We start from the raw sequence: 15,144 nt of genomic DNA on the forward strand, positions 1-15,144 counted from the left end.
CCAATTCCTACGCTGATGAGCAGCTGATAGGCGAAATGGCGCGCCGCCAAAAACAATTGCCGAAAACAGTTCGTTTTTGCATTAGTGTCGCGATTTACATATTTTGCAGGAATTTGTATATTCAAATTTGAGGAAACTAAGAATGAAAAAAGTAAATAGTAAAGTTAGTGCAAAGTTGGTGTTTTAAGCCAATAAATTTTATTGTAATACTGTTTTTGCAGCAAGAAAATTCAAAAGTGTGTTCGAGGCTGCATCAGAGGCAATAAGTTTTCAGCTTACCAAGGCAGGAGAAGAAGCTAATTTAATTTCTGATGTTTCACAAAGACTACACATTTTTTTTAATTATCTGTGCTGACTTACAAATTTGGTTTTGTTACTAGATATTTATTTTCGTTGTATGTACTTAGTCCTGCCATAAGTTCTGTTACAAGTTAAAGCCGTTAGCTATGTATAAAATCATATAAAATCAATTTAATCATGAAATATGAAACAAAAAACTTTTAATTTTCATTCGAAATGGTCCCCATTTACCTTTATACAAGCCTTCAAACGATTAAGGCCATTCAGCTTTTGCACCACGCACGGTTTCCTTGGATATTCGCGTCGCTGCACAACCCAAAGATTGTGTCAGACTCTCCAAATTTCTGTGAGGCCCTCGACAAACCGTATTCTCCAATTCTAACCACAAACTGTAGTCCAATGGATTCAGGTTTGGACTTCCAGTCGGCCAAACTTCTGCGGCTATGAACCCTGGAATGTTGTCTTTTAGCCACTGCTGGGTGGTTTTTTCTTTATCAGCTGGAGCGGCAACTTGCTGGAAGGTCCTACGCTCCCCATTGCAAAGAGTACTGCTCACCTGCTTCACTACACCTTCTAAAAATACTCCTGGTACACTTTTGACACAGTCTCAACTCCTTTTTCGCAGAAATGAAGAGATGTAAAGCCTTTTTCAGACACTCCTCAGCAAACTATTTCGGAAGCAGATTGGTGGCCACGCTGCACAATTGGCACAACATCTTTTGCATCCTTAGAAGTTTTAGCATAGATTTCGTCATTTTGCTTATTAACAACTTCTTCAACAGTCAAAGTTTTCTCATCTGTGAAAAGAATATTTTCATGGCTGTTGACCGTCTGCTAACGGACAGTATGTCGAGTCTAATTTTCTTCAGGCGCGTTATCAAAAGATCTCCGGTTGAGCGATGGAAGGCATGGATTTGGTCGATATATTATATTAATTTTCCATTAATTGGAAGAAGTATCACTCCGGTACCACTAAAGCGCCGTTTTAATACCATTATGAGACCTCCAACAGACAGATATCTACAGCCAGCCAGAGCTGTTGATATAATGGAGAAGATTGATGGGATTTAGGTTGGCGCATTGCCACAGGCTGTCGACGAAAGGAGCACCCAGTCGTCGTAATCGTCTAGCTGCCAAACTCGGACATTTACAGAGAAAGTGCTCAACAGTCGGCTTCTCTGAATGGTCCTCACAGCTTCTACAATGAGCGTTAAATGGTAAACCTAGCTTTTCCGCATGTGTGCCGATCGTCCAGTGACCGGTAAACACTGCTGCGAGTTTGCAAATTGAATGGCGAGGAGTCCAAAGAACTTTCTGAGTCCTTCGTATGTCGTATTGGAGCCAAAGGGTTTTCGAAATAGCACATGAAGAAGTGGAGCTCCATCTCTTCTGCGCTTTCCTGAGAAATAATTTGTGCAGTTTCCCTTTAATATATTAACTTCCAGGGGGATGCCGATGACCAGGTAGGAGGTCTCTGAGGCCAATTCAGTTAACGCCTGCCTGGCAAGCTCATCAGCAATTTCTTTTCCCTCTACGTTTCTATGTCTTGAAACCCAGATTAGAAAAATGTTACCTGCACGCCCAAGAGATTTGATCTCCTCCTTACAGGAGTTTACTAGTTTCGTTCTGCACTATGGCGTCATCAGAGCTTTGATCGCGGGTTGACTTTCGCAGAAAATGTTAATATCTCCCTGGCTCCCACGTTCCCTAAGCATTTTGCATGCCTGCAGCATCGCAAAGACTTCTGCTTGAAAAACATTAGCAGTATTCGGCAGTTTAAAGGAAATAGATAATTTGGCTGAGTTAGAGAAAACTCCTACTCCGACTCCTGATTCCATCTTGGAACTGTCAGTGAGGACAGAGGTGCAAGTTTCGGTGCAGATTTTCCCCTCGATCCAATCCTGCCTATTTGGGAAGATTGTGCTAGCACGACCCTCAAACTCTAGTTTTCTAGAGAGATCTCTTCGAAGTTCGGAGCAATGCGGTGGTAACTGCCGACAAATACTACCATGTCCCTTGAGAGATTGCCTCCAGAGGCCAACCTCCTCTAACCTGATTGCACTTTGAGCTGCGATGGAAATAACGTAAAAGTCGATGGGAAGTAAGTGCGAAACGACATTCATGGGACAAGTTGTACATGCAGTCCTTTGCACCCTCCCCAGTTTAGTGATATTATAGCCCTTCCAAAGAGATTCCCACCACACCAAGCATCCATACGTTAAAATTGGCAAAATCACTGCGTTGTACATCCACAGCACGGCCTGTGGCTTGAGTTCCCATTTTTTACCGAACATAGATTTGCACGAGTGGAAGGCTATACTGGCCTTCTTTCCCCGATTTTCTATGTGTAGCTTCCAATGGAGCTTAGAGTCAAGTATCACTCCAAGATACCTAATATCCGATGAAAGGGGGAGAAGGTGCTTGTTTAATTTGGGAAGTCTAAAGAGTGGAGGTTTATAGTTTCTGGTAAAGAACACCAGCGCCGTTTTGTCAGAGTTGACTCGGAGGCCACAAGTGGCAGCCCAGCGACTGAGTACAGTCAGTGTGACCTTTCCAAAATCTCAGCCATAACTGAGGGAAACGGCCCCGATACCATTAGGACCAGGTCATCGGCGCATGCTACTACCTTAACCCCACCCTCATTTAGGCCGGCGGGCCAATTAGATGTCCTAAATTCAGTAGTTTTCGCGAAGCGTTGTAGGATGAGAAAAAAAACAATTAGCCAAATGAAGTTTTGGGGATAGTTTAATATATATTTGAACTAAAAAAAAAAATTTGTACAATCTCCAACAATATATTGTAAGCCGAGTTATCAATAGATTCCCAGAGCGCCTTGCCACTGAAGTATCCAACTTCTGTACAAGATACAACTTGCAATTTTCATCTGAAAACAAAAAAAGCAAAGATTATTAATTTTGATGTAATCATCTTCGATGTGAACTAAGAAAATTGGGAGAAACACGTAAAATTCGAATTTTTGGGGAAGGTAGAAAAAAAGGCGGTTTTTCAAGGAAAAAAAAACTCTTCAACTGGGTAAAAAAGTCGCTTCAAAAAAGTTTTTGGATGTTTTTTTAGTTCACATAGAAGAGAAAACAATACTGAAGATAACGCATTTTGAATGAAATGGATAGCTCGTTTAGTTTTTTTGCAATCGTGTGTGTACATAAATTAGGTAAAATCGTGAAAATGAAAAGCCGAGAAAACGCGCTTCAAAGTCAATGGTCAATGGGCGGAGCACTACAACAATAAGCGCACGGTTGCTCTACGCCGCACTACGCTCGGCTCTGTAGCTCTGCAAATACTTGGAATTTAACTCTGAAAATTTGTGTCTCATGTTCTTGAATATCTAAGCTATTGATTTCAGGAAAAAAAAAAATCGATTTTTTTGACCTTTTAATTGGCCCGCCGGCCTTTAGCTTTGTCAGAACTTCGTCAATAGCAACTAGCCAAAGTAGGGGCGAAAGGACACCACGCTGAGGCGTCCCCTTGTGAATAAATCTAGTGACTTTACCCCCCCTTGCCACCGCATTAACTGTGGGGATTTCTGTGAACTCTTTCTCGAACGTATTTGATGGCTTCACTAGTAGGAACCACGCAACTATGGCCACTACTTTTTCTGCCTGTCACTTCGAACTTTTGAGAAAAACGATTGATTCCGCGGTAAACAAACATTCTCGAAATATTAAATTTTTTCAACAATTCCTAAAATCTCACTTGCACTTTTACCCTACTTTTGTCATGCAATCACTGCAACGCGATTTTGCTTAGATCCCCACTCAATTGTTAACAAGCGAAATTTGCCACGAAACTGGGTATAATTTGAGTAAGCAAAGCATACAAGCAAAAGCAAAAAAAAACGCAGCTTTTTTCTGGCAAACACACCAAACCTTGGCGGCCATACAATGCACACATGCATATGAATAAAAATGTAATCACACGGCCATTCATGTGTACACATACGATTATCCTGGTCCAGACGATATTACTTACGTTTAATAAGTCTCGACGCAGACAACAGAATATAATTAAATAGAGAAGCAAATGCAAAAATCGTGTAAACACTCGTACGCAGATTTTCTAGTACACCCGCCATTCACTGTTCAAGCGGGCCGTAGTGCAAATGTGAGCGTTCCTCCTGCGCTCTGCCCCACTCGAGCCCAGGCTCACACAAATAGACGCAGTCCACAAATCACCTTCTTATCCCCTGATTGTTGTCCGAATCATACGGGGGGCGAGTGATTCTCAAATTATCCGCAATGTAAATGCTCTCACGACATGAAAATGAAATCAACATGAAATGAGTTGCGTGTGTGTGTGTGTGTGTGTGTGTGTGTGAGGAAAATTGATGTGCTTTTCTGCAAGTTGTTTACTTGTAAGCGGTTATGCAAATTTATTGGTGTATTTATGCACATTTGTATGAAGCCCCACAGCTCTTTTACGCACGAGTGCTGTACAGCGCTTGTGGTTAATTGTACATGCATGTGTATGCGTGTATTTTTAAACTTATTGCATTACAACTACTGCAAATGTAAATGCGAAAACAAAATTGTAATTGAGTTGCATCACTGCGTTTCATAAAAAACCGATTTAAATGTAAGTCAAGTGAGGAAAAATGTTAACTTGGTGTTGCAAGTTTTCAGAGTTGCACTAAGGATGGAATTAAATTTTAATATGCGAGTCATTAAATTTTGTTTTGCGCTCAAGTTCAGGTGCCCAAACTGGCATCAATACTCGAAAAAATTCTTAATCTTCAAATTCCCAAATGCCGTTTTTCCAAAATTACAGTAAGACTGCTTTAAATTGAAGGTCGATTTTTAAGTAAAACTTCTTAGGCGTCCATGGACTAGCGAAAATGGAGAGTACAATTTCAAGGTCATGCAACGTTTCGGGTATTTTCGTTCCGCGAGAGAGAAAACAGATAAAACGTAGGGGAAAAGGAGAGAGAGAGCTATACCTTATATATATCTTCCATACACTTTAGGCTATTTTGCCTGAGTTTCTCCCTGTAGTTGCCAATTTTTAGTGAGAAATAAAACTGCATACTTTTTGGCGCTTGTTTGTTGGTGCAAACTAGTATTAATTATATTTTTGGTGCCTACTTTTTGGCGTTATATAATTCCTTGGTGCCTGTTGTTTGGGGCGTTTTTTAGTCCCAATTTTTTTGGCGTTTGTTTTGGTGCCTACTTTTTGGTGCTTATTTCCGTTTCCTGGCTAGTGCTTGTGCTTACTATAAAATTAACTCCTTTAAACCCTTTAAATCACCAGGGCCGGATGGAATATTCCCAGCACTTCTATCCAAAGGCACTGTGGAACTGATCCGAGTCATGGTGAAAATCTTCAGAGCTAGCCTAATATTGGAATACATTCCAAAGATATGGAGGAAAGTGAAGGTAATATTTATTCCTAAGGGAGGTAACAAACCCCCTGATTCTCCAAAATCTTACAGACCAATCAGTCTATCGTCGTTCATGCTAAAGACAATGGAAAAACTACTCGAATATCATCTAAGAGAAGAAGTAATCTTCAAAAAACCCCTTCATAAGCTGCAATTTGCTTACCAAAAAGGGAAATCCACAGTCACAGCACTGCACACACTCGTTGTCAATATAGAAAAGGCCCTAAATCAAAAAGAAATAGCCCTATGTTCCTTTATGGACATAGAGGGAGCCTTCGACAACGCAAATTACAAATCCATGGAAACAGCACTCGAAAAAAGAGGTGCAAACCCAATAATAACTCACTGGATAAGCCAAATGCTTAATCAGAGGATTATTAAAGCCTCGCTAGGACAAGCTGAACTGAATGTCACAACAGTAAAGGGATGTCCGCAAGGAGGAGTTCTTTCTCCACTGCTATGGTCCCTACTAGTTGATGACTTGGTGCAGCACCTAAACAACAAGGGATTCATAACCATTGGTTATGCAGATGACATATCTGTTATAATAAAAGGCAACCATGAAAGGACACTAACGGACTTAATGCAAAATGCCTTGAACGCAACATGGGAATGGTGTAAAAAGGAGGGGCTGTCGATTAACCCTAACAAAACCACAATAATCCCCTTCACAAGAAAAAGAAAGTTAAAGTTTCCTGCATTGAAACTAAATGAAACAGTGATAGAACTAAAGGAAGAGGTCAAATATCTAGGTTTAACCTTAGATAAAAAACTCACTTGGGAATCACATATAAATAATATAACAAAAAAAGCCACGAAATCCTTGTGGACAACCAAACAATTACTAGGGAGATCCTGGGGCCTCAGCCCTAGTATGGCCCTCTGGATATACACCCAAATGGTTAGACCAATCATACTGTATGGGGCACTAGTATGGTGGAGCAAATCTATCCAACAAACAACGATAACCAAACTGGGAAAAGTACAAAGGCTTGCTTGCCTATGCATCACAGGGGCTATGAGAACTACCCCAACAGCTGGCATGGAAGCACTCCTTAATCTCCCACCACTTCATATAGCAATCCAAGAGGAAGCAGCTACGCAAGCACTCATGCTACACATGAAAGTAAATTTCAAATTGGGCAACCTCACCGGTCACCTAAATATCCTAAACAAAATCAAAAACACCATAAGCATGGCTCAAGTTTCAGACCACATTGATCCAACCCTCTGTTTCACAAAAGGATACTCAGTTACCTTTCCAGAGAGGATAGAGTGGAAAACAAACCCGAAATGGATGAATGATGATTCACAAAAATGGTACACTGATGGATCAAAAACACCTTACGGTGTAGGAGCAGGTGTAGTGGGGCCCAGAATCCACAAATCATACACTCTCACCAGGGACACCACTATCTTCCAAGCGGAACTATACGCAATAATGGAAGCAGTAAACATCATGCAACGCAGAAACCACAAGAGAGTAAGAATTAAAATACTCTCGGACAGCCAATCAGTCCTAAAAGCTCTAGATAGCTATACATACAACTCAAAAACCCTCTTAGAATGCCACAAGGCACTCAATAATCTGACATCCAAAAACAATGTTTCATTAATTTGGGTACCGGGACATGAGGGATATGACGGCAACGAAAAGGCAGACGTTCAAGCCAAAAAAGGGGCAGATGAAAACTTCATCGGACCTAGTCCTATGTTCGGATTCAACAAAAACAACCTAAAACAAAAAATAAAATACTGGGCCAAAACTCTATTAAATCAGCATTGGAACAATGTATAGGGTCTTAGACACTCCAAAAAGTTCCTAAGTTTCAACGCTAAAAGAGCCAACATGGCCCTCACGTTAAACAAAAAGAGCATTCGCACTCTCACAGGCGCCCTCACGGGTCACTTCACCTGCAACAAACACTTACATAAATTAGGCATAACTAACACCAGCACCTGCAGATTCTGCTGCGAAGATGAGGAGTCTATGGAACATCTCATTATCGAATGTCCGGGGTTGACGCATAGAAGAAAAAGGTTTTTAAACAAGTTCATGCTTACAGATGAAGACCTTCAATCACTCCCTCAGAAGGAGCTGGTACAATTCATAAGCATACTTAACAGTCAATAGACAGCATAGGGTGCACAATAGATCAATATGGTCGCAGTGCTAAAGGGCTACTCCTTAACCCTCTACAACCATTAACCATTAACCATTAGCCATTACTATAAAGGGCTATCCATTCCGACTTCGGATTTATTGGTATTACCTTGAGGTAATTTGTGCCGTTGCTACGGTCCTGGAATCGCTGAGTTTTTGCGGGTGATAAACGCTCGGAGTAGTGCGCGTTGTTGCCACGGTTTGTGTCCGGCATTTACCTACACCGGTCGACCCTTCTCCGTTTTTTGTAAATTTTTTCTATTTGTATTCTCTGCAAATGTTGTGAATTTATTTAGATATATATTATTTCTCTCTCTCTCTCTCATTCTCTCTCGGGTCACTCCCTCTTTCTCTGTCTGCCTTGAAAGTTTCACTTCTGTTATGTGTACTACGCTACACGCACTTTTTCTTTTTTTAAACGAGGTGTGAAAGCAATCGAAAGCACCTCATCCTACAGGGATACCGTTTTCGTAATTACGCCTGGAGGCCGTCGTGGGAAATAAGCTCCATCATCAGTTATACGAGTATTCGTCTGCTGTTCATCTTGCCGCATTTAATCAATGCGACAGTTGGGGTTGCTGCCGCATTCGTCTCACATCATTCCTACGCCTCCAGTCAATGTTGCGAAATTCCACGATAATTCGTGTTGCAAAAGCGTGTACCGCCCTCCATTTTTCATTCGACTCAAGTATTTGTGGAGTTAGGTTCTTGGGCGTCAGAAACACACCAGTTGTTCTTGCTAGGTCATCGCGTTCCTTCACGAACCTGCTGCAAAAAAAGCCACATGGCCGGCCGTCTCCACTTCGTCCAAGCATTCTGGACAATAACTACTACCAGCCAAGTCTGGACGATGCAGATATTTTTGGAAGCATCCATGTCCATCAGAATAGATTAGATTAAATTTGTGCGGGTTGGACAAGTTCGAGCACTCAGTGAGTAGACCATTGTACTTCACCCGGATAGATTTTAGGAGAAAGAATGGAGAGATAGAAAAGATAAAAAGTGGGTGGTAAGATGGATAAATTAGTTTCAGATCACTCTTCCATAAATATCTTGGATTCATTGATGAATCTTAATAGATCCGGAAGAGGAAGAGTATGAACTTTATCCATACTCAGTACATCGCAACCCAATATCCTAAGACTAACTCTGGAAAATGCAGGACAGCTACAGAGAAAATGCTCTGCAGTGTCCATTCTCAAGACAGGATAGGCATATCGGGCTGTCTACGACCCCACAGGCGTTGTACCCTGTGATTACACCCACCAGTACTCTCAGGTCCTTTCTGCTGAGTTTTAGGAGAAAGGTCGCTGTTTTCCTGTTTGGTTCTTTCACAAAGCACTTGGCTACTCTGCACGAGTTCTACTCAGACCAACGTCCTCTATGGGTAGACCTTATGAAGTCGTCAATCCATAGTTGAATCGATGCGGAATTGATACCTAGAAAGGGTTGAGGGCCTAGTGGTATGCTTGCAGAGCTTCCATTAGCCAGTTTATTAGTCAACTCGTTCCCTACAATACCACAATGTCCAGGCACCCAAATAAGACTAACTTTATTGTGTTTCGCAACACTGCTCAGTTTTGCCTTACATTCACCGATTAACTTCGAAGAGCAGCGTGGGTTAGCAATGGCTTTCAGTGCAGCTTGACTGTCACTACAAATTCCAATACTGTTGCCCCGCCACCTTTTCTCAATTAGCCACAATTCAAGATGGCATAGACTTCCGTTAAGAATACCATAGCCATCTGTCCTGTGGCATAGGAGTTCTTAGTGTCTTCGTCTAAGTACCATCCAGATCCGCTTCCATCACTGGTTTTTGGATCCGTCGGTGTAGAAAGTGTGCTGATATCCCGTTAATAGGTTCTCTGGACTTAACCATTGATCTCTAGCTGGGGTCAAAACTACATACTTCCTACCGAAGCCAACGACAGCGACCCGATTGTCTACCGGCATCGAGAACAGTGTGCACCGCTCCGACAACTGGTGGTATATCTGACAGTGGCCAGTGCTAACTTCAATTCCCCAGACTCCGTTTATCTTGAGCCTGTACGCCGCCTTCATTGCTTCCTTTCGAATTTGAAGATCTAGAGGTTGCAAGTTCAGAGTGGCATCAAGGGCATTACCAGATGTCGTACTCATGGCACCCGTGATACCCAAGCAGCATCCGTGTCCACGGCTGCGTTAGAAAGAAATCAACGTCTCTGTGTTTTCGACAGATCTACTCGTTACTCCGTGGGATCAACCTAGGCGTAAACCCGCCTTTTGATAACGTAGAACGTTCTGCTTGCTTGAGTTCCTCTGTCGGCTTCGTACCTTGCGAGCAGGGAAACCTCTTCTGTAAGTTTGCCCGGATATTTATAGGCATTTTGCTAGCTATGACGTAGATTGCATCGACCGACACTTTGTCGCCTTCACGCTAACAGTTGTAAGGTCGATTCAGCTCTGGAAATTGGTGAGTAAAACGCAAGTTGGAGTTCTGTCACGGTTTTTATGGAACGCAGTTCTAAATTCAAGACTGGAACTGCTTGAATCAGATCCATCACCCCATACACCCGTTAAGATATACATTGGCGGATCTAAAATGGAAACCGGTGTAGGATCAGGGTTATATTGCAAGGAACTTTTCACCAGTAAATCCATTAAACTAGCGGATCACTGCAGTGTTTTTCAAAACGCTTTTCATGAAGCCTTAAGATGGTTAGAGATAAACAGAATATCAAATGATATTTGTACATTGAGTTGTCAGTCACACCTTGTGTAATATACCTTGGTGGAGATCTTATAATTAAGTCACTCCCTTTATAACCCAACGAAATTCAACAGGCATTCTTCACATACATTCAAAAATACTCAAATTAAATTTATGAAACTTATGAAAAACTTATGAAACTTGTGAAACTTGGAAAAAAAAGTCCCCTATAAATTCCAGGGTGTCCGGTGGCAGAATTCGGTTTTAAATTTAAAGTTTCTTTTTAATTTAAAGTTTAATCGCTGAGCATATGAGCGAGGAGAGGATTGCGTTAGCTTCGTTGTTCGTGCGGATTATTTAGTCAAGATGTCCCATTGGACCTATGGGCAACGCGCGTTCGCAATCGAAGCGTATTCGAAGGCCAATGATTGGTCTGCAATTGCTCGTCGTAGATTTTACGTGATGCCCCAAGTGAAGATTCGAATCATTCAGTTCATTGTTTGTTACGTTTCATACAACAATGCATTTTTGTCGCTCTTAAAAATGTCGAGTTCCGTGCCTTCAAACTACGATTTGCGGACATCGTTGATTTTCTGTTATCAATTGAAGAAAAACGCTTCTCAAGCTCATCAAATGCTTATAGACAGGCTCTAGGGAGAGCACAGTGCTTCAGGTGGTTTAAAAAATTCCGAAGTGGTGATTTTAGCGTGGAGAACAAGGACCGTGGCTGGCCACCGAAAAAGTTTGAGGACGCCGCATTGCAAGCATTGTTGGATGAAGATGATGGTCAAACGCAATAAATGATGGTAGAGCAGTTGAGAGTGACTCAAAAAACCATTTCCAAACGTTTGAAAAACATGGGCATGATTTTAAAGGCCGGAAGATGGGTGCCGCATGAACTGACTTGATGACAATGCACCGTCACTTCGAACAAGAGCGACCCGGGAATTGGTGAAGACGTACGATTGGGAACCGCTGGTGCATGCGGCTTACTCAGACTTGACACCTTCAGATTATCATTTGTTTGTATCGATGGGCCACGCACTTTCCGAGCAGCGCTTCAATTCTCACGAGGAAGCCAAAAACTGGCTCGATGGCCCTATGGCATATATCTGGCTGTTGTTGTCCCTGCAGCTACTATAAAAATTGCTGTGGAAGCCCGTACAACTTTTCGCGTGTCTGCCGGTAATACTCGTAACGTGAGCTTTTACTTGCGTCCTACCAATACTGGATGAATCTCTTCTGAACCGCATCATTGCTTCCCGTAATTATTTCTTGGCCACATACGTTGGTGCTTCCATTTTGCACTCACTTCTTTGAGAAAACATTCCTTGCAGAACGATAATTATTGCCGTCTTGACAAAGTCAGTAGCCGCCCCGGAGCTACAATACAACCTCGTTATCCCTTTGGGCACACCTTGACACATTTGTTTGGATTATCCAAAGCTTCTACGAGGGTTCCTTAAGTAAAAGCCTACAGTTAAGCATCTCTAGGTAGCATCTCTAGAATCATAATGGGAATATTTGTTACTCAACACCAGTTCCTTGTGTCAATTTGACATTATTTTCAAATGCAAAAAAAGTGTCTCCGCAACCTTTGTGAAAAATGAGAAGCATAACAAATCCCTACAAGACAGTGCTGAGAACTTTCGACAAAAATTCCAACACTTTTACAAGTATTTCATTAGTCTCTAATATCTAATACATGCGCATTATCAGTATGGCATATATAACATTTTTTAATGGGGAAATCAAATATTTCACTTGACATTATTTCCCCCTTTGTCGGTGTGAAAGGAAAACTGATCTACTCTACTTTAAACGGCAAGGCAACTCATTTGTATGCTTATAATGTGGCTACTCTGAAAAAATACTAGTGCCAGATTTTGTTGTGTTTGTTGTATGGTCGCCATGGAAAAATGAGTAGATGCTTGGCTAACATTTGAAAAATGGAGAGTTCGAATATCCGTGTATGAAACACCGAATTATTATGTAAGAGTTTTTTAATGAATACAAAAATATATAAATTTTATATATTATATTTCTAAATAAAACATTTTATAATAACGAAAATGGAGAGTTGAGAAGCTTTTGCCATCAGTGCTGATAAGTTTTTAACGAAAATGAGGAGTTTTTATCATGAGCGATGATTACTTTTTGATAACGAAAATGAGTAGTTTGGTCCATCAGCGCTGAATACTTTTTGATAACAAAAATGAGAAGTATGTTTATTAGTGCTGAGAAGGTTGTGATGACGACAATGAGGAGTTTAGTTGTCAGCAGTTATTACATTGTAAGAATAAAAATGATTAATTCCCTTGCCTTTTGAGCATAGTAGATATATTTCTCACTTATAAGAAATTACTATTGGTAAAAGAGAGATAGAATATCACACCGACAAGGGGAAACTATCAGAACTTTTCCATGGCTAGAACAAAAATGTGTAGTTTAATGAGGATAGTGATGATGATTATATGAGTGCTTATATGATAGTCAGCTGTCTCGTAGAGATAAACTTTTTATTTTATATTTATTCTTCAACATATTTTGAATTGTTTTCTGTAAATATGCAGACTTTAACTAACTTTTCCTTTTTATTTGAATTTGATTTGAATTCGAATGTTTTGATGTTATGCCAGGCACCGGATGAGTGTTAAAAAAATAAAGCTATAATTTGGAAAAAAAAAATTTTATATTATTTAAAAAAATCTGCGTGTTTTGAAAAAAAAAAAGAAATTTATATTTTAAAAAAGCGATTTATAAGAAATTTTCGTCTTTATGTCTTTTACCGATTTCTATCTGTTCTTAACCAATGGCATATTTTATAGGTAAAGTTGGCCTTATAAGTAATAGAAAATGTAAATAATTATTCAATATTTGTTTTCAACATTTGGACACTAGAAATTAAAAAAGAAATCATATTATTTTAAGTGTTCCTTTTTTCCATAAAATAATGTAGTTAAAACCCTTTTTTCTCTCGATATTCCTTTATTTAGATTGATCAACCAGTTGTATGTCTCTCATAAATTATATGATTATAATTAGAAAAAAAAAACGTCCGTCTCACCAAAAGTTTTTGAAAATGCTAGCAATATTTTATTACAACAAAATTTTAAATTTGCTTCCCCCTTCCTTTCGATTCTGGTTCTCTTACTTATTATTTGCTCCTCACACAATTCTTCCTTTTCATTCGGATTACGAATTGGTTTTGTTATTTCAATACTGCTTTTCACGCTTCTGGCTTCTTTTCGCTGTTCTTTTTATTTTGTTTTAGCAAACTGTTTCCAACTTTATTTTTCAGGCATCCACATGGACGATTCGCAGCCTTCCTCTTGTCACATTGCAATGAAGCTATTATATTCTCCTTCATAGTTTCTCCGATTGTCTGCTTTCCCACATTGTTTGTGTTCAAGGTGGGCGAGAGTTATGTGGACGATAGTACGGAGCCGTTGTACCACGTCTACGCGGACAAGGATACGCATTTGTACAGGTGAGTGTGAGTAGATCATGTATGTGCGTATGTGTGTGGTTGTTTGTGACAATGTTAATATGTATAGTGAAGAAACCGCGATACAATGAATTGGGATTATTATCCGCCTTGGCACTAGTATTTCATTCCAGCTCAACACAACGATTCTCATAATTCTCCCACGATCGAAAATACTCAAACACTCTGCGTATTTCTTCGAAGTTAACCCGTTCATCACGCTTGACCAGAGAGGCCTATATCATAGAGTCCGTGCGGTAATGTTGGAATGCCTGTCTCCTTTAAAAAATCTTGCACAATGAACGTGAGATGGGCCGGCTTGTGTTGTCGCGCTGCAAGATCGAGTCGCTCTCGGCACTAAGATTAAATTTCGCGCATTTTTTCTTACGAACAATCCTTCGCAACTCAGCATTCCAAATTTAATGGCATTGCATTCATTAGGTTAGGTGAGATTGACCTGGCTGGCTAAAAGCCATCACAAAAGACCCATTAGTCCTTAGTGGTATCAGATGGAGCTTGAACCTTACCTGACCCTTGTAGTATGTAAACTCTAAAGCTCTATCCCCGAAAGACATTCTAACCTCCCATATTGTAGAGCTCCTATACATTTCATTCGGTTTCTAGCTAATGCAGGGCAAGAACATAGAAGGTGTTCAGGTGACAAGGCTAATACGAATCTGGCGTATTTGTCTGCATTCATATGATTTTCACGATTTTACAAGTGGCTAGATTATTCCACCTCATGTCTATCTGTATTTTCATGTCCACAGTGATGTGATTGTTCGAATTGTATGTAAACAGCGCTTTTGGCAATCTCATCTACAATTTCGTTTCCAGCAATGTCCTTATGTGCCCAATAGATGTGTAGCCGACTGTCTGTCTCTATGGCTTCCCTGATCCTAAGAACGTTGTTGGATGAAATTTCATATGAGTTTATTGCCACTTGACCGTCAACGAATATATTTAAGTTGGAGTTGCTCGATGTCTTTGCTAGTGCTATTTCTGCAGCCCTTCCTACCGCAAAGAATTCTGCTTGAAAATTACTGCAATCGTCAGGGAGCTTAATTGGCCGCCTGATGTCCAGCTCTGCGCAATAAATCCCAGCACCT

At 40.5% G+C, this 15,144-nt stretch overlaps 1 protein-coding gene across 1 annotated transcript in view; it reads left to right on the forward strand.

Annotated features, from left to right (window-relative positions):
• Nucleotides 1-15,144, forward strand: part of LOC128867940 (G-protein coupled receptor dmsr-1) — a 48,390-nt gene that overhangs the window by 16,157 nt on the left and 17,089 nt on the right. The window contains exon 4 of the mRNA XM_054109578.1: nucleotides 13,850-14,038. Coding sequence (XP_053965553.1) covers nucleotides 13,850-14,038 — 189 coding nt within the window. The remainder of the gene's footprint in view (nucleotides 1-13,849; nucleotides 14,039-15,144) is intronic.

Source organism: Anastrepha ludens, chromosome 6, assembly GCF_028408465.1.
Source record: "Anastrepha ludens isolate Willacy chromosome 6, idAnaLude1.1, whole genome shotgun sequence".
NCBI lineage: Eukaryota > Metazoa > Arthropoda > Insecta > Diptera > Tephritidae > Anastrepha > Anastrepha ludens.